At 34.0% G+C, this 19,334-nt stretch overlaps 2 protein-coding genes across 3 annotated transcripts; one reads left to right on the top strand and one right to left on the bottom strand.

Moving 5' to 3' along the window:
* The first annotated feature begins 4,727 nt into the window (after positions 1-4,727).
* On the top strand, positions 4,728-6,092 carry LOC120265262 (protein PHYTOCHROME KINASE SUBSTRATE 4-like). The gene has a single exon (XM_039273142.1). It carries the CDS (start codon positions 4,728-4,730, stop codon positions 6,090-6,092), a length of 1,365 nt encoding a protein of 454 aa, XP_039129076.1.
* Positions 6,093-14,048: 7,956 nt separating this feature from the next.
* LOC120264595 (phosphatidylinositol transfer protein 3-like) lies at positions 14,049-16,267 on the bottom strand. Of its 2 annotated transcripts, none has more exons than XM_039272417.1 (6): positions 16,158-16,267; positions 15,547-15,646; positions 15,285-15,461; positions 15,109-15,207; positions 14,742-14,984; positions 14,049-14,662 (listed from the first exon to the last, which is right to left on the bottom strand). In XM_039272417.1, the coding sequence occupies exons 2-6, from the start codon at positions 15,613-15,615 to the stop codon at positions 14,246-14,248; spliced, it is 1,005 nt and encodes a 334-aa protein (XP_039128351.1). In that variant the 5' UTR covers positions 15,616-15,646; positions 16,158-16,267; the 3' UTR covers positions 14,049-14,245. The 2 variants fall into 2 exon arrangements, with proteins under 2 accessions (XP_039128351.1, XP_039128350.1); XM_039272416.1 differs by lacking the exon at positions 16,158-16,267 and adding an exon at positions 16,099-16,131.
* Positions 16,268-19,334: the final 3,067 nt, after the last annotated feature.

A 19,334-nucleotide genomic window follows, 5' to 3' on the forward strand; every position in this document is an offset into this window, starting at 1 on the left:
ATATTTTATATTTTCAGTTTCGAAACATTAACCACCTCTTTGCCTACTTCCGATTTAGATCGTCATTTAGAAAAAGAGAGATCTAACGTCATCTTTCTTGCCCTATTTGTAAGTGGTGCCGGCGGCAAGAACGGGAGAAGGGTCTCGTCATCCAGGGTTAGCTTGCTTTTATTATTGAGATAAGCATCTTTTTCCTCGGACCTTTGGCTAAATTGTAAAATTTTTATTGTTGTTTTCTAGATCTTGATTTGTTAATGTCATATGTTAGTGATGAATGGGTTAGGTTACCTTCTTGTTTAAGGACTTTGAGATTAATTTAATAGGTTTAAGATTTTCATTTTTTATAATAGCAGAAACCCCTCTTCGAGTTTAAGGGTTTAAAAGACAGAATTTGGAAGAGGGTAAAATAAGAAACTTGTAGAGTTCGGCGTTGGCTAAATGTCTGCAAAATTTAGATTTTATACATCTATAGTTTGTGAGATATAGCTTTATTAGTGTAACTGTCTCGGATGGTTTTTGTGTAGAACATGAAGATTTATGGGTACTTATTGGGTAAGGTTAAAAATATGAAAGTTGTTTTTTATTAAGTTACTGTGTCAGTAAAATATTATTGATTTAAGAGTTGTATATTGAGAGATACGCATGTTTGAAAGAGATATCTGAATTATATGTCTGTAGAAATAATCATAGATTCAATTGAATGTTGTAATTTGAGTAGTATTTCAAATAATGTGAATTTCGGATATGTCATAGTTTTAGGTGTTTACTTTTCTCATAATCTTGAATTTTGTGATTTGGGAAAATACAGAAAAAGTTATGCTAGATTCAGTTCTCAATGGGATGAGTCCTACCTAAATCATGCATTTGTTAATCTTCTTGTATATATTTCTATTCTAGTGAGTTTCTTTGTTAGTGTACAGAATGTTTGATTGCTCAAGTAGGGAGATTTGATCACTCTAGTTGAGGGTTAAGAATCCAGTGTTATGCGCAACCTTTCGATATTGTTGCAATGCTTTAGAAGTTAAGTTAGGTTAGCATAGCACTCTATTATATTTTCTTGCTGGCGTTAAATAGGCTTTTGATATCTTTAGAAATTATTCTTAAATATAGGGTATTATAAGGAAACTTGTTCGATTTAGGATTTGGAGTTTTTGGGTGTTAATCAAATAAATAAACCACATATAAATACCCATATATGTATATACATTTCGACTCTTAATAAATTATCATTTTAATTTCTTCACTTATTTTATTTAATAATTACGTATCTGTTAATTATTCAGTTTGTTTTAATTTAATGATTATTAAATTTCTGATTACTTATACTTCTATGAGTTATTAAATTATTTAGTTATAAATTCTGGTTTATCAAATGTTTATTAAATTTTTGATGGTTTATATGTTTCTGACTTATCTACTCATTCGTTAAAGTTTTGTTGATATAATTTTTTTTATATTTATTTATTTATTAAATTCTTGGTTTATTAATACATTTTTGTAAATATATGATCACTTCTGCATTTCTAATTTATCTATTCATTGTTTAAATTCTGTTTATGTAATGTTTATATCAAGGCTTTGGTTACCATGTTTTCCTCAATCATTTTAAAAACTTCAATTATTGGAGATTTTTACGAAGTATTTGTTCATGTTTGGATTAGAAATAATTGGCTTATTTAGATATTATAAAATTGGGATCATACGAATAATGAAATTTTTGTTTGAAGGATTACTCTGTACTTTGTTCAATTTGAGTTTTGATAGTTTGTTGTTTTGTGAACATGAAGTATTTTGACATAGAATTTAATCCCCAATTAACTAGGCACTAACCCTGTCATTGGGGGTTAAACACTGACCGTGTCAACATTTACTTCTGACATATAAACTATAGTTTCACACCGTTCCGTCGGAGGAGAATAACAACCTCTAATATTCTGGTTTGAGTCACCGAGAGTAAATAAATGAGCTCTGAAATTCTGACTCAAGTCACCAAGTTTAAATATATGAATTTTAATGTTTTGTTTTGGCATTAATTATTTGGGACCCATATACACTCGTTCAATTGATAATTTATATTTGTTTGAAATTTTCTGATTTATGGTTTTTAAGTCTGATATTTATTGTAAAATGTCACTCTTGAGTTTGATTTTGAAGGTACTAAGTTTTTCTATGATCCTGATATTTTTAGTGGCTGTTTACTGGGCTCCCAAGCTCATAAAGTTGTTAATTTCTTTCAGATCATAGTCAAGTTTTGGCTATATCTTAGCGGGCAGTCCAGTATCATGTTTCCTCTAGTGTAGTCAAGTTGTAAATTATTTTCTCAAATTTGTATTTGATTTCCTTGTATTTGATTATTTGTAATTCGTGCCTTTGTTAAATTGTATTTTTGCTTTGAGTCAGGTGTGTAGGCCTCGCGTGCCTGCGGGGTTCCCGCCTTGTGGGTGCACGACCGTTTGTCTGCCACGGGACCCGACTCGAGATGCGACAATGTTAGTTCATGCATACCAAACAAAACTGAACTCATGAGAAAAAAAAATAGCAAACTCTAATTTTTAAAAAAATATAATAATAAAATAAATAAAAAAAATCAATATATATATCAAAAACTAACTTGAGGACAAGTGGACAACCTATTCAAACTAGAATAAGAGTAAACAGCAGTAAGAAATAGAACAAGAACACGGCCTAATAGAAAAAAATAAAGATATAAACATATCTTCTATACAACATATATGGCCTCCATTTTATTTTTCCTGGAAAAAATAAATCAAGTTTAGAAAAGAGACCAATCAAGGATTACATCAATTCATTAGTGCATCAAAGAGGGGTCCTTGTGTTTTCTTTTGATAAGGATTGGGTGATGGATTATTGAGCAAGTAATGGGATGCTTAAGGGAACACATGGTGGTGAGTGTTTCATGCCCTATTACTTGCCAAGCCACTCATTTGCTCGAAGTTATATAAATGATTATTAGAATAGAAGATAAGATGCATGAGATTCCCTTCTTTTTCCTTGAAGGTTTGTTACTTGTTAAGCCACTCCATTTGAGCCTTTTTTCTTTTTCATCTGTTTAGTGACTTTCTTGGACTGAAGTGCTTTACTAGTGTTCCCTATTTCATCCTTCTATAATTTAGGGTTTTACAGTGTTTTAACACAATAATGGAACTGAGAGAGGATGAGTGGCAGGAAAAGAGTTCAATGGATTTGGGTTTCACATAATCATATTGTGTACTTTAATTAGTTGTATATATCATTAGTGTTCTATTGTCTCAGTCTCTCAGATGTTTGCTAATCTATTTAAAAAAAGAAGAAAAAAAAAAACAATGTACACTGAATCAATTTAACTTTTTAAAATAGTTCACCGACACTTCTACACTCATTTGACTTTTGATTATATGGATTTGTCTATTTCAAAATGCACAGTATTTTTTTTTTTAATAAATGATAATAGATTTTTTAATCATGGTTTTTATTTATTTACAAAAATGATCCCAACACACAAATTATAGGGTCGTCAAGACATGTGCATCAATTAATTACGGTGGCTTGATCAACCCTCTAAAAATTTATTTACTCGGCTAAACATCACATGAGGTAATTAAAAGTCCAAAAGATCATGGTATAAATGTCACATGACTCACATGAGATAATTAAAGTCCAAAAGATCATCGTATAATTTCTATAAAACTAGATTCTTTTAATTATATACTTTTTTATCTTGTACCTTATTACACTAATAATAAAATACAATATATATGTCTCACCGCACCTTCTTAATTTCAAATACCTATATCCCTTATATTTCTCTTGAAATACTCCAACCATCCAAGAATTGTTTATTCCTAAATGGTTCATGAGGTTTCTTTAAATAAAATAAAATTTTTAATATGAAAAAAACTATGCACTTAATTTGTTTGAATTGATTAACAACCTCTTGATCCATTGATATCGGGTCCTTTGCGTAAAGTGTTTATTTCAAAGAGAACTCGAGATCGAACCCCAAAGCCTACGCAAAATGAAAGTGTAGATATTTCTTGAGTTCATAGTTGCACTCCACCCTTATGCTTATCCTTGACTTTTTGTAAATGGTAGTCACTTATCACTTTTTTGTATATATATATATATATAAGTTGCATGTGACATAATTATTACAGAACTCTAACATTTAAGAAATTGCATATAATAGTAAAAAAAAAACGATGTATTTATGCATTGAAACTCATTATGATTATGGTAAATAGATAAAATAGTATACAAACAAACACATACAAAAAACCATGAGTTTTAGGTCATGTAGAAATAAATTATCAAATTATTTTTTAACCATTTTTATAATGAATAAGCAAACTAAAATAGCATACAAAAACATTCCAATTGTTACATGTAAGTCACAGACACACACAAACACACACACACACACACACACACACACACATATATATATATATATATATATTGACAATTTACATTTACATTTACATATATACACACACTCAATGAATAACATGAGTTACATGATAAAACATAAACCCCATACATGCAAACACATCATCATCATCAAATAACAACAAAACAAACATGTATGTACACATATGTCAGAGTCTACAAATAGATCAGATCACACACTCTCTCTTTCTCAGTCCCTGCAACCACCTGCCACTCTCTCAGTCTCTCAGTCATCTCCACTCCTTCCCGGCTCCTCTTCTTCTTCTTCTTCTCCAATCTAAATGGACAGATATAGAATCTCAACCACCTCCATCAATGGAGTCCCATCCCCATCCATCTCTCCTCGTCCCACCTCCTTAACCCGCTCTCCCAAACCTCTCTCCCACCTCCCCAACCCTCGCCGGCTCGACGACGACGCCGAGCTCAGCATCTTCGACGCCCAACGCTACTTCAGCGACTCCACTACCACCACCACCACCACCAATGACTCTTCTCTCATCAAAACCCAAAATTCCGACCTTTCCATCAATCCTCGCGACTCCTCTGTTTCCTCCGTCGACACATTCTCTCGCAACTATCGCAATATCTCCTACCATGCAACTCCGACGGCCTCGTCGGAAGCCAGCTGGAACAGCCAGTCCGGTCTTCTCACTAACCCCCATGGAGCCACCGCCATCTCCGTCCGTGCTTTCCCCTCAAACGATCATAAAAAGCTGCCACCTTTCTCAACTCGCCGGCGATTCCCTCGCCCCTGCCCGTGCTCCGGCAAGAAGAGCATCGACGTCGAAGAGAAGTATTCTGAACCAAAGACCCCCATGACGACGACAACAACTGTGACTACTACCTCGTTGTCCACTGCTGCCAAACTTCAGACCATAAGAACTGAGCCCATCCCCGCCGACGTTGCGTCGGAGAAGGAGACAAAGATGAAAATTTTAGCCGATAACTGGGCTAAAGAACGAGCTATCTTCCGCCCCGCCGGCCGTTTCTCCCCCGAATCCCGTTTCACGACCAGCCGTTTCCTCGAGTCGGGTGGGTTCTCTTTTCCCGTTTTGAAACCACAAGCTTCACTTGATGACCCGGCGAGAGACTCACTTGAGGTTTTCCGGCCGAACCGACATGGGGGGTTCCCGTTTCCGGGGAGCCCGAGAGCCGCCGACGACGACGTGGGCAGCGATGCCAGCTCGGACTTGTTTGAGCTCGAGAGCTTCTCGGCTTACAAAAGACGTGACTCCCTCGACGACACGGCGGCGGCGGCTGGTCGGCTTGTTAATCTCCACCGGAGCATTGAGATAGCTGCGGCGGCGGCAGAGCCGAGCGAAGGCTATGCGCCGAGTGAAGTCAGCGTCGAGTGGAGCGTGACCACAGCCGAGGGGTTCGACCGCGCCAGCGCCGCAAACTTCTCCAGCGCCGCCTCCGACTACGACGAGGCTCGCTTCGTCCGCGCCGCCGAGCCGGACCGAGCCAGCGGGAAACGACGGGGAAGCGGCTTGCTGAGCTGCGTTTGCGAGAAAGCCGTCAGCGTTGGACCCAGCCCAGTCCGGTTCGTTCCTGAACCTCAACGTTGGATCGAACCGGACCGGGTTCATCCTGTACTCGTCCGGTCCAACTCGGCTCGCATGTGCCGTTCTATGGTCACCAGATAGACCGGACCTGAACCGGTTCCCACATGTGTGCTGTGGGATTTGGGGATTTAATTTTAGTTCATTAATACTTGTGCGTGTGGACAAACTATAATAAGCCTTGGGATTTATATGATTCGGAGTTTTTTTTTAAAAAAAATTATTATTTAAATAAGTTTTATATAATAATAATACTACTAATAATTTCCTAATTTTTGGGAAAATACGTCAGTACTTGATGGCGCAGGATTGGTTTTGCATGCTTAAATCATAATTATATTAAGTAAAAAAATACAAATACATATATATACATAAAACAAACTGAACTATTAGTAATTATCAAAATATTAGATTATCAAAAACTGAATATGAAAAATATAAAAGTAATCAATGGTTGTTTGACCTATTGGTACAAGTCCCTTATATAAGATTTTCATTTCGAAGAGGTCCCGAGATCAAAACCTACGCAAGGCAAAGGTAAAATATTATTGAGCTTGAGAATGTGCTCCATATTTGTTCCCGTCTCTAACTTAAACTTTAAATAGGGGTGTTTATCCCCTAATGTCCAATATATATATATATATATATATAATATTGAGACCTTCTACATGACTAGTGGTATAAATTAAACTAGGGCCCCGGACAACCCTAAGTTTAAATACTGACCACTAGATTTAAGGGTATTTCCATAATTTAATTCATCTTTATTATAAGAAAAATAGGAGCTAAGACTACATTTTTATTGTGGATATTAAATTTTGGAGTGTAATTTTTTTTAGCATGAATAATAATTATTATTTATTTTTGGATGGAAAATCTAACTCTTCTATATATGTATGATAACCTAACATGGGATTACTACTTAAAGTAATACAAGTGAATGAGCTTGATGCCATCCTATGAATGAGACTGTTTATCCAACTCTACTATGGTCATTAACAATATATCATTATTTTTAATTTAATGAAAAAATCCAAGTCTTTCTACATATGATATATATAAGACTGATGCCTTCCTCTGAATGAGACTGTTCATCTTGCATGCTCCCCAATCATTCAAGTGAGTGAGCTTGCCAGTATCATAGGGCCTCTATGCTTTGTCTTTATATCCTCTCAAGTCAAGCTCCAATGATGTGAAATCACAAACACATAATTATGCTTATCTAACTCAATAATTAGACCTAAACCCAATACTTAATTAAAATATCATAATTCCAAAAGCATGCATGCAATGTCTTTGTTGGTAAAAAACATGGGATTTGTTTGGAAGTTGCAGTAGTTATCAGTGGTGTCAATCTCATGTTTGAAATTGAGTTCACTCTGGGATTAAACAAGCCCCAGTTTTGCAGCAAAACAATGACTTGGTATTTATTGTGAAATAGACTGTGCTAACATTTCATGCAACACTGGTCATGCGCTGTCATTCTCTTGAAGGAGAACTTCCATGCTTGAACTTTACTTGTTTATGGTTAAGAACTTTCCACAACTCTCTACCTTTTTCTCTCTGTGTCCTTCATTTTGGATCACTAAACTCATAGCTCGAAAGTGCTGCCAACTTTATTTGGGATTTCTCCAATCAAAACCAAATCAGTGCTTTGTCTTTGGCTTGTGTTTCATTCTATTGATGTAATTATGATGCAACAGCTGGCTAACAGATTTGGTTCAATAAATGTAACTGGTACAATGAGAAGAGAGATCAAGAGTTGAGGGAGGGAGAAAAACAAAAAAAGAAATTTCTAAAAATAATATTGTGTAACAATTAAAATAATATTGTGTTTCATTCTTGATCAGTCATCTCTTGATATTCCTTTCACTCTTGAGGAAGTTAGACGGGCAGTCTTTGATTTGACTGCTGACAAAGCCCCTGGGTCGGATGGGTTCTCGATTTTTTTCTTCCAGAAATATTGGGATATTGTTAAGGATGATGTCTTCAATCTTTGTGAGGACTTCTATTGGGGTAGAGCTAATTTAGAAAAGATTAACTGGGCTAACATTGCCCTAATCCCTAAAAATCATTGCCCCGACAATCCCTCTCAATACCGTCCTATTAGCTTGATTAACTCCTCTTTCAAGATTATCTCCGAGATCTTGGCTAATAGGCTGAGAACTAAGATCGATTCTTTAATTGATGAAACTCAGTCAGCGTTCATTAAAGGGAGATGCATTACTGACAACATTATCATTGCTAATGAAAAGTCATTTTCTTCATGCTAAAGGATCGATCTCCTGGTCTGATTCTCAAAGTTGATTTTGAAAAAGCTTTTGATACCGTGGATTGGAGTTTCCTCATTGAGCTTTTGAGTGCTAGGGGTTTTAGTGAAAAATGGATCGGGTGGATTAATGCTCTCCTCTAATTCCTCATCAACAGTAGCCAAATGCGGCTATGTCAGATACCATAGAGGACTAAGACAAGGGGACTCTCTTTCCCCTCTTCTCTTTGTCCTTGTGGTAGATGTTCTCAGCACGATGATCAATAACGCCTTGAACTCGGGTGTTCTTCACGGGGTGGTTCTTGGAGGGGTCAATATGTGTCACCTTCAATACGCAGATGATCTTCTCATTCTCACGAATGGAGGAGGTGAAGACCTGCGTCTCATCGAATTAATCCTCTATTTATTCGAAGGTATCTCGGGCCTCAAGGTTAATTCGGATAAGACCTGCCTGTATGCCTCCCAAAAAAATCTCACACCACACACTATGCTGTCTAGGACGATCCATTGTAATTCTGGTTCGCTACCGATCACCTATCTTGGCATTCCAATTTCGGGTGGAAGGCCAAGGAAGCAAGACTGGGACATCCTGTTGAGCAAAATTCGCTCTAGACTTACTTCTTGGAAATCCAAGTTGCTTTCGCTTGGTGGAAGGCTCACTTTGCTGAATTCTGTTTTTGACGGCCATCCCCACCTACTGGATGTTGATCTTCAAGCTGCCGGCTTGGGTAGCCAAAAACATTAAAAAGATCTGTAGAGACTTTCTTTGGTCAGGTCCGGACATCCAGCATAGTAAAATCAGGCTAGTTAATTGGGACGGACTGTGTCATTCTAAAGAACAAGGTGGATGGGATATCCTCAATCTACATACTTTCAATAATGCCCTGCTTGGAAAATGGTGGTGGAAAATCGCTTCTGGTTCTCACTGGTGCGGTGAGAATATTATCCGGGAAAATTATTTTAGGAATGTTCCTATATGGAACCTCTTCCACAAGCAAAGTAAAAGACGGTCCTTCTTCTGGAATGGCATCCTACGCTCTCTTCCAGCTTTCATAAAAAACATATCGTCACACCTTCACAATGGAATCCAACATCCTCTTCTGGTTAGAGAATTAGGTTGAGGGACGGGCTCCGACAGAATCTGGCCTCATTCCTTTCTTTTAGCCCAACATAAAGAGTACTTGATTCAGGATTATGCGATGAGAACACCTGTGATCCCTCTAAATGAATTTCCAGCTTGGGGAAACTTCTACAATGCCATCTTAACTTGTCCTCACTCCATTAAGGATGTTAAACACTGGACCCTCACTGCCAATGGTATTTTTTCGGTGAGAACCTTCTACAATTTTTTAAATGATGGGGGATTGCGCTGCCTGAGGACGGCTACCATATTGAAAAGTCCTTACCCGAAGAAAATTAACATTTTCAATTGGTTAGCTTGGGACAACAAGATTTTGACTCTTGAGAACTTGGCTCTGCGTTGCTGCAACCTTCTTTAGACCACCACTTGTGTTATGTGTCATGCGGGGATTGAAAATATTGATCATCTCCTCTTGCATTGCCTTTTAGCGGCGCTCATCTGGTATTACTTTGGACAGCTTATTGGGGACTGTGACCCCCCAAGATCTCTCAAGGACCTTTGGGGTGACTGGAGGCACAGGTTACCCAAAACCTTTATCCCCTTTTGGGATGTGCTTGTTAAAGCTATCAATTGGAATATTTGGCTTGAAAGAAATGCACGCGATTTCAATTCCAATTGTCTCTCGACTGATTCGATTATTGGGGACTGTGACCCCCCAAGATCTCTCAAGGACCTTTGGGGTGACTGGAGGCACAGGTTACCCAAAACCTCTATCCCCTTTTAGGATATGCTTGTTAGAGCTATCAATTGGAATATTTGGCTTGAAAGAAATGCACGCAATTTCAATTCCAATCGTCTCTCGACTGATTCTATTATTTTTAAGATTAACCGTATGATAATATTCTGGTATAATGCAGCTCCAGAAACCAAGAAGGCGAAGCTCGACGACCCTTTGGCTAAAATCAAGAGAAGTCTGGATTTTCTAGTTGCCAGAGATTCGATGCTTGGATCCCCTTTACCGCGTCCCCCTTCCCCAGGCGAGGAGTAGTGTCTCTGTTCCCTTGCTTCCTAAAGGATCTTTGATCCTTTAGTTTTCCCCTCTTTTCTCTTTCTTTCTCTTTTGTCGGGCCTTGGTTCTGTTTCCCACTCTTTGTGGATGTTTTGTTGAACCTGGCCCTTTTGTATTTTTCTGTACCTCTTTTTTTATTTCAATGAACGTGGTTTATCCACTTTTTCAAAAAGAAAAATAATAATAAATAAAAAAATAATGATAATTAAAAGAAAGGAATATGTCATCATTTGCTATCACGAAGAGCATAACAAAATTCTTAACTTTTATACCAAATTATTATATTTTATGTGGGTTTGGCTGAGAGTTGAATGAGATGTTGTTACTAACAGGGTCTACACCATATATAATATTATTTTTTAAATTGGTAACAAAACAATATCTTAAACATCCAGATTTGTCTTCTCTAAATAATATTAGATATTTAAGATTTATAATTAAGATGCATTATTCAGTCCAAGTTGGTAATTTACAATTATTATCTTTGATGTGATAAGCTTCACAGGTACCATAAAAAAATCATTTTAGTCATTCTCTCTTTCTCTTTGCATGTGAGAAGGATCTTTGCAAAGCTATCTACATAACCAATCGAGTTTGTAATGTTTGTGAGACCATGAAACAATATTGGTACCAATTACATTATCATGTCACATCAATCAAATTAATAGTTTCATATTCTATTAATTACAATCCTATAAATTTTTTTCTTTTATCATTTATGTTTATAAGAAAACTGTGTAGAAAAAAAAATAAATGTTTTTTATTAAGAAATATTATTTGAGTATGTTTAATTATCTAAATTGAGTTTGAATAAGATTAATTGGTTAACTTGAATTTTACTGATTTACATGTCCTATGATTTTATATAAACAATAGTAGATGTTGTGATATATCACCGACCTTTTCAATGTTGAAGAGTTATTGAATTTGGTGCTTGTTTCTTTAAAACAGTTATAAACTTCTTCTTCCGATTTTCAAACATAATTAATAACCTTAATCAATCTAAGACAGAGCTATACTGTACTACATCCATCATTTCTGAACCCACTTTAAATCAAAAAAGTTTTTAATGAATTCCAACTCCGATCCAAATCATTGTCCCACAAACTCAACCAACAAAAATTATCACAAAAACTCACACCAAACAATCATTGGCCTCCAACAACCCTCATGCACATACAGTAACTCAACCCATTCCTCATCAACCCTAACAAGTGAAACTAATCACACTAGATCCCAATAAACATATATCAAAGCAAATTAAATTCAGTGAAGAGATTGAAATGAAATGGCATGCATGCATGGTCACATGCACGTGGAGTTTCTATTCATTGCCGTTGTTGATTGAGTACATATCTGTATATTGTCTTCAAGTAGATCAAATATGTGGCTAAAACAAGACCACATAGCACCATGAGACACTCAAGTACCATTATCTAATTAAGCTCCTTCCAAGATCCAAATACAACCACTACCTTATCTCAATGTCTTTTTAATTTTTTAATTTTTTTTAATATATGCATTGCACATCAAGGGGCATAGAATCCAACAATCACAGAATAACTATTCTTCAATGATGCATTCATGCATCTTGATCTAATTTGCATTATATAAAGCAAGTTTAAGGAGTGGATTGAATAGAATTATATATGGGACATGGGACTTTGAATGATGGGTCATGAATGCATGGAAATTAAATGTGTGTGTTGTGTTGTGGTTAGGGATGGGCCACCATGCATGTCACTTGGAGTTAGTAATTTTCTTTGTCAGAGTGGTGTTCCTTATGGATTGTGGGACATGCCCTTGCATATGCCTCCTTGGATAAGACACCTATCTTCCTCTATTTTGTTCATGAAAGTTATCAATGGCCCTTTGAAAAATTCTTATTTTTTTTTATAATTTTTAAAATTTTTATTACTTTAGACGCCATATTTGACATTTGAGTATTTTGATATATATTCTTAATTATCGCTGAATTAGTGAAATTACTACTTAAATGTCCATGATATTGATTAGTTTCTCTTACCTTGATAGCCATAATATTTTTTTAATTATAAAATAAAATAATAAAGCCACATTAAGGGCATACACATGTGACGAATTAATATCTCAATCCATCTGTACTCTCACTTTGTATTAGGTGAGGTTCGAGTTCTCCTCTTCGGTAAAGACACAAATATGATCTTATACAAAAAGTCTGATGTCAATAGACTAAGAAATTGTTGACAACTACTTAATTCAAGAATGGAATTGAAGCTATATATTGAGATTACTCCAAGAACTATATGATTTATTTTAGTTTTTTATTTTAAAAATTTATAGTAAAAATTTTTAAATTGATAAAAATAGTTATATACTAATGAATTATGGGATGCAAAATTTATTATTACTTTGATGTACGTGTTTTTAATGATTTTCTAAAGGTCCACAATAAGTATTAAAAGTACACGATATATAATTAATATATTTACATATTTACAATTTGAATGATAATTTAGTCTTTATTATAATTATCCAATCTTTATTTTATTTTTTTTAACCACTTTAAAAGCCTATAATGAAATAGAAACATAGATCTATTTATTAAGAAAAAAATTACTGTTAAGACGGGTATTCCAATTATGTCACATCTCTTGATTAATATAAATTTAAGTTTATTGTTTAAATTAAAATACGAATTAGTCACAAATCCTAAAAAGAATATATATATATATATATATATAAAAGTAAAGTTGATAAATTATTAATTTATTAAATAGGAAAAAACAAAACAAATAAATAAAAAAATACTACCAACAACGAGATCACAGGTCCATAAGAGGACGAGACCACGTAACAAAAAAAAATAGTGAAAAAAAGAAATTTTGTAAAGTATCTTGTGATTTACCTCTTTATCAATTAGGAATTTATGGTTATAGTTATAATAATTTAGTACCTTGATATTTATACTTTTTGTAAAAACAGTGTCAGAATTCTTAATTCTGTTAATTTAAACTTGAATTTACTTTTTTGCTTTTATTTATATTACTAAAACACGTACTAACTAAGAACTATTCAACTCTACCTCCAACTATAATTTAAATGGTTTTTAAATACTATGCAAATCGACATGAATGGTTATTATGAGTACATATTTTAATAATATAAATAAAGACAAAAAAATAAATTCATGTCTATTTTTTTTTACATGTTAGTAAAAATTAACGGAGTTAAGCATTTTAATATTTTTTTTACAAACGGTTTAGACTACAAGATAATGTTAAAACTCAAACCATAAGTCCTGAATTAATAAACAGAAAAACCATAAAATAATTTGGCAAAATTTCCAAAAACAACACAGCAGAGACTAGAAGGCAGTCACCAAAAGTAATGCTTTCCATAAAAAAAAACTTACAAACAAGCGAGAATATATTTAACACCTACGCTCATTTCTTATCCATCCATATTTCCCAGTCAATGGGCTTGGTTGGACTTAGGCTAATGCAAGCCTTAGCGCTAAGAGCTAACTAAAGACAACATTCCTTACTCTTAACACAATTCCAAATAATGTGATCTATAGTTTACACATCTAAACCATAAAATGGGCAATTCATTTGAGGACCAACACTGAAGCTATAAAGATAAGCAAATGTTGGACTACTGCCATGGAATTAATAGCCTCCTCATGAAAATTATCCTGCTAATTAATTTCCTGTCTGAATTTAATTCCCAGTATAACAAAATAACAAATAGATGATAACCATCATGTTGCATTTAATTATCCTGTTAATTTTCCAGATTAACTCATAATCTGCATACAAACTGAAACTTTTTAACTTTTAAGATTTCACAACAGCAGTAAAACCAACTCCATTCTTGTCCTCTTTGATCTCATTTTCTGAAACCAATTCCTTCTGTTCTGCAGTTTTTGGTGATGAACTGTCACCAGAATCATCCTCTGAAGAAGTCTCAGACTGAGTTTCAGAAATTGAAAACTGTGATTCCTGCAGAACAACAGATCTAGACACTAATTGTCCTTCTTGTGATTTCAGCAATGCTTGCATCTTCATATCATCCTCTTTCATCCTTTCACTGAATTCAGCTAAACTAAAACCGACCGAATTCCTCCCTCCGAATGCAGTTTCAAGTACATTCATGTCGAAGACCTCCGTCATTATCTTCTGGCTCTCAGTAACATCAGAATACACAAACTTAACTTTCTTGTATGTCTTAGACTCAAGAAATGGCTTAACTACCTGCATTCAATTGTATCAAGACACTAGTACTAATAGTATCACAGCCATTAATTCAATCTTCGACAATTAAGCAACATACCTTCCAAAAAGATTCAAAGATTTTTGGAGGATTGTAGAGAATAGCAAGACCAAGTCTTTCAGGGTAATAATCCTGTAAAATATGTGCTGTTTCGCGCGTGACTTTCAATGATACACCACCCATTGTCCAACCTTGAAAATCAATGAGCCAAACCATTTGTTCTTGATCATCTGCCAAGTTTAAAATAGCATGCTCCATACTGTAAACCAAGTATCTGATTTGTCCCTTTGTCGACTTTGTGTTCTGTCACATTCACACAAGGAATAGTTTGTGTTTGATATATTAGGATACTAAAATTGCCTCGATTCCTAGTAGTTTGTGAAGTTTCAGTGTATTTGCAACCTGACTGAGTGAATGATCGTCTTACCTGAAATCCTGGTCTCATTACGAGAACTGGCCTTCCATATTTATCAAGGTAGTTAGCTCTGTATATTTTCCCGGTCTCCGCTTCATGAGCTATATCTTCCTAATAATTTATCATATTAAACACATGTTAGCCGAGCTCGATTCAACTTAAAAACTGAATTTCTTTTACATGCATACCCATTTAATTGTTTCTGGTTTGTACTGCAGTCTCCATTTGAGTGTGTCTTGAAGCATTTTGCATGCTTTTTCAGTTTGCCAATTTCTTGCTCTAAGATACCTTGATATCGAAGAATCTGAGCAGAAATTCGGCAGTTGATCTGCCAATGGACCCACTAACTTTCGAACCTCATTGATCTGAATACATTGAATCATAACAAATCATGCAAACATAACACAAAGAAAGACAAGCTTTTTATCTGTTTAAAATCTTTATGCTCACCTTTGCTTGCTGCTCTTCAACGGACAAGGTTACCTCTGCACCATTAGATCTTGATTTCCTTAAAGGCATTCTCAAATAATCTATCGAACTTCTCAGTTATCTGCAAACATATAATTAAATTGAAAATGAAAAAGTTGCTGAATTTTATGAAGCTACATCTTCTTCAGTTATTCATCTCTTCAGAATTTCTTAAGGCAAAAGGATCACTCAATTCCTTAATTCTAAAACAGAACAATGCTGGTACCAGTTCCTAAACTCTAACCGGAATTTTACTCTACATCAAGCAACTAAAATTCTAATACATATAATCTGCATTAAATCAAACATTGGTAAACAAATAGCATCTATATTAATTAATTGCATACATAGAAAATACATTCTGAATTTCATGAATCAAGTAAATAATGTGATGATTTATTGGTGAAACAACACAATATGTAATGTTCAAATGATGAATGAATAGAGAAATAGAAAGGATTCAATGAAAGGGAAAAAAAAAAAACCTTATATAAACTACATAACTTTAAAACTAGTCCATGAAAAAAAAAATACCTGAAATTCAAGAAAAAAATAAAAAACTCAAATGAAAGAAGGAGAAGAAGAAGACATACCAAGTTCTGTTATATATATATATATTCCCCTGAGTGATTAAAGGATAATGTTAAATAGGATCTTGAGCAAGTGAATTTTTCATAAGGAAAAAATGAAAATGTGAATGTGGATTAGGTGAGCCAAGACTTGGAAAGGTAGCAGGCGTGTTTGAATGGCAGTTGGTCTTTGTTGAATACCAAAATTTTTTTTTTGCAAATATACCCCTGCAAAACTACTAATGAGTAAATAAATTGTTTATATGTAATTTAGCTTCGAAGTTTAGAATATGTATAATTGCAAGGTTTGGCAAGCGTATATATGAATAACAGCACCCTGAGTAAATAAAGCAAGTCTTTTCTCTGGAATGCGCTGACTTCTTCTTCGTTGATATAAAATTAGGATCAAATCATAACAAAGTGCTGTTGGTCAAACAAGGCATATAGAAGGCCCCTTCGGTCTATGTCTTCGCTTTAAAATTTAAAGATTAACTTGGATTAGTTAGATAATTAGATTTAAATGGCGTGATTAGTAATTTATAATTATCATATGTGTTTATATGTGTATGTGTTATCATGTTTTTATGTTTATTTTATCTAATTTATTTTGTTATCATACAGATTTATCATTTACTTATATATCTTTAGGGTCCGTTTAGTGGATAGAATAAGATATGGACAAATATGATATAAGGACTAGATACGAGTAGGAAAAAATGTGAGCATGATAAGCTATATGATGCGCACCGGATAAACCATCAGATAGGATTTTGTTATCCTATTTTATGTTTGAAGTGGATCGGATAATGACATAATATGATATGAATGATATGTAAATAGATATAATTACCATTTATAATATAGTTATATGTCCTTTTTTAAAATAGATTTTTTTTTAATTTTTTCTTAATGATTTATTTATCGGTATATTTTAAATTTTAAAAAAATAAATAACCTATAAATAATGTCCACAAATATATAGATTGCAATATCACCAACTTAAAAATATTGTAGTTCATACCAATTTTTTTTTCGAGAAAATCATATACAAAGTCATCAACATGGCATAAAGCTAGAGTAACAAACTCATTAATGGAAAATAAATAGATCACATTAAAATCATTTGAAAAAAAATTCATTGGACTAGATAAACTAAAAATAAGACATGATTAAAAAAGAGATTTAGATGAAAAATAATCTGCTCAAACATGAGATCAACGGAAAACACTTTAACCACTCTAAATGGGTAAAATCCTACTTAAATAGTGAAATTAGTGTATTATCTAGTTGTTGACAAGTTTTTTTGTCCTAAGCATCATGTTTAAAAGATCAAAAGAAGATATACAATGAAATCCTAGTAAAGGGAGAGTAACCAAATAATATGACAAAAAAGTAATTTATTTTTTTATCATGTCCTTCCCGTTTCTATCCTGACTCCCCCCATAGGATTCATTATCATAGGACCGGCATGATAAAGTGGGCCAATAGAATAAGACTATCATATCCTATTGGCACACCAAACAAATTAAGGATAATAGCAGGATAGGATAGTATATCATATTCTATCGTTCTTATCATGTCCACCAAACGGGCCCAAAGTCATTTGGTGGATAGGATAAAAACGATAAAATATGAGATGAGGCAACAGGATATTATAGTCATATCGCATTAAGTCACTTTATCTTACTAATCATGATAACTAATACTATTGGGAGATAGTGATGCAAGTGGGGAAATTCCCCCCACTCACTTCCAAGCGGGATCCCCGCCGGATCGAGGAATCCCTACTAACCAAAATTTTTTTCTCTAATTACACACATGTAACACATCATATATGAAATTAAAAAAAAATAAACAAAATATTCCTTAAAATAAGTATTATTTAATGTATGAAAAAAAAACAAACTAATGAAGTAATTGATGGTATGAAGAATTGAAGAAGGAGAACTGCGGAAGTTGGAAATTCATAAGAGATTTCTACTTACAAGTTGATATTTCAATAAAGTTGATAATTAATTAATTTAGTCTTAATTTTAATATAACATATTTATCTATAATAGGAAATAAAAAAAGTTTTGATTAAAATTTTTATAACAATTTTTCATATAATTATCTCCAAATATTGTATTGGAGTAACACTAATTTTTATTAAAAATCTAAAAAATTAAAATTTTTAAAACCAAAATATTTGGTCATTATAATATTATATCAATATTGAATTTTTTTAATAAATAAAATTAATTGTATGAGTTATTTTTAATATATATATATATATATATATATATTTAATTTAAAAATTGGGGAATCCTTTTCGCGGGGATTCCCCATAGGTATCCCCGTAGGGAGCGAGGCGGGGAATGGGGCGGGGAATATATTCCCCGCCTCGCCCAGCGGGTTGGGGAAGGGTTTTCCCCCATTCCCCGCCCCATGAGGGTTTTATTTCGGGGAATCCCCGCCCCGTCGGGGCGGGTCTCTGTGGGGAATGGGAATTCTCCGCCCACTTGCATTCCTATTATGAGAGTCAGGATAGAAAATGGTAGGATATAATAAAAAAATTAATTTTTTTTTCCTTTTTTATGTGGTTTCTTTTCCTCCTAGGGTTTTATTATATCCCTTTGATTTTTAAACACAAGGCTTAAGACAAAAAGCTTGTCAACAAACACCAATTTTACTATTTTAAATAGGTCTTCTTGCATCCGGTTAAAAGGTTTCTCTGTCGATCTCATGCGTAAACAGATTGTTTTTCATCTAAATCACTTGTATGATCATATCTTATTTTAAATTTCTCTAGTAGGATGTTTTTTTTTTCTAATTAATTTTGATGTGATCTATTTATTTTGCTACATATATGGATTATGAATTATTTTAAAGGGAAATTTTGTCTATTTACATACAATTCATATTTTTAGCATGTCATTATCTGGTCAACTTCAAATATAAAATAGGATAATAAAATACTTTCCAATGCTTATCTGGTACTCATCAAACATATGATAAAATATGTGCTTATCATGGCCATATCCATTCCGACTCCTATCCAGTCCTCAAATCCTATATGCCCATATCCTATCATGTCCACCAAGCGGTCCCTTAATATACATATATATATATATAGAGAGAGAGAAAGAGAGGACCAGTAATCTAGGGACGTCCCACAACAACCATTAGATCATCATCAAACGGTTGTTGTTTTATTATAAA

The sequence above is a fragment of the Dioscorea cayenensis genome, chromosome 7, assembly GCF_009730915.1.
Source record: "Dioscorea cayenensis subsp. rotundata cultivar TDr96_F1 chromosome 7, TDr96_F1_v2_PseudoChromosome.rev07_lg8_w22 25.fasta, whole genome shotgun sequence".
In the NCBI taxonomy this organism is placed as follows: Eukaryota; Viridiplantae; Streptophyta; class Magnoliopsida; order Dioscoreales; family Dioscoreaceae; genus Dioscorea; species Dioscorea cayenensis.

Coding starts and splice junctions, on each gene's coding strand:
- LOC120265262 (XM_039273142.1), top strand. CDS start 4,728: ATGGACAGATATAGAATCTCAACCACCTCCATCAATGGAGTCCCATCC.
- LOC120264595 (XM_039272417.1), bottom strand. CDS start 15,615: ATGCCTTTAAGGAAATCAAGATCTAATGGTGCAGAGGTAACCTTGTCC. Junction 14,985..15,108: donor TAATGAGACCAGGATTTCAG/GTAAGACGATCA, acceptor TGAATGTGACAG/AACACAAAGTCGACAAAGGG. Junction 14,663..14,741: donor TCTTTGAATCTTTTTGGAAG/GTATGTTGCTTA, acceptor AATTGAATGCAG/GTAGTTAAGCCATTTCTTGA.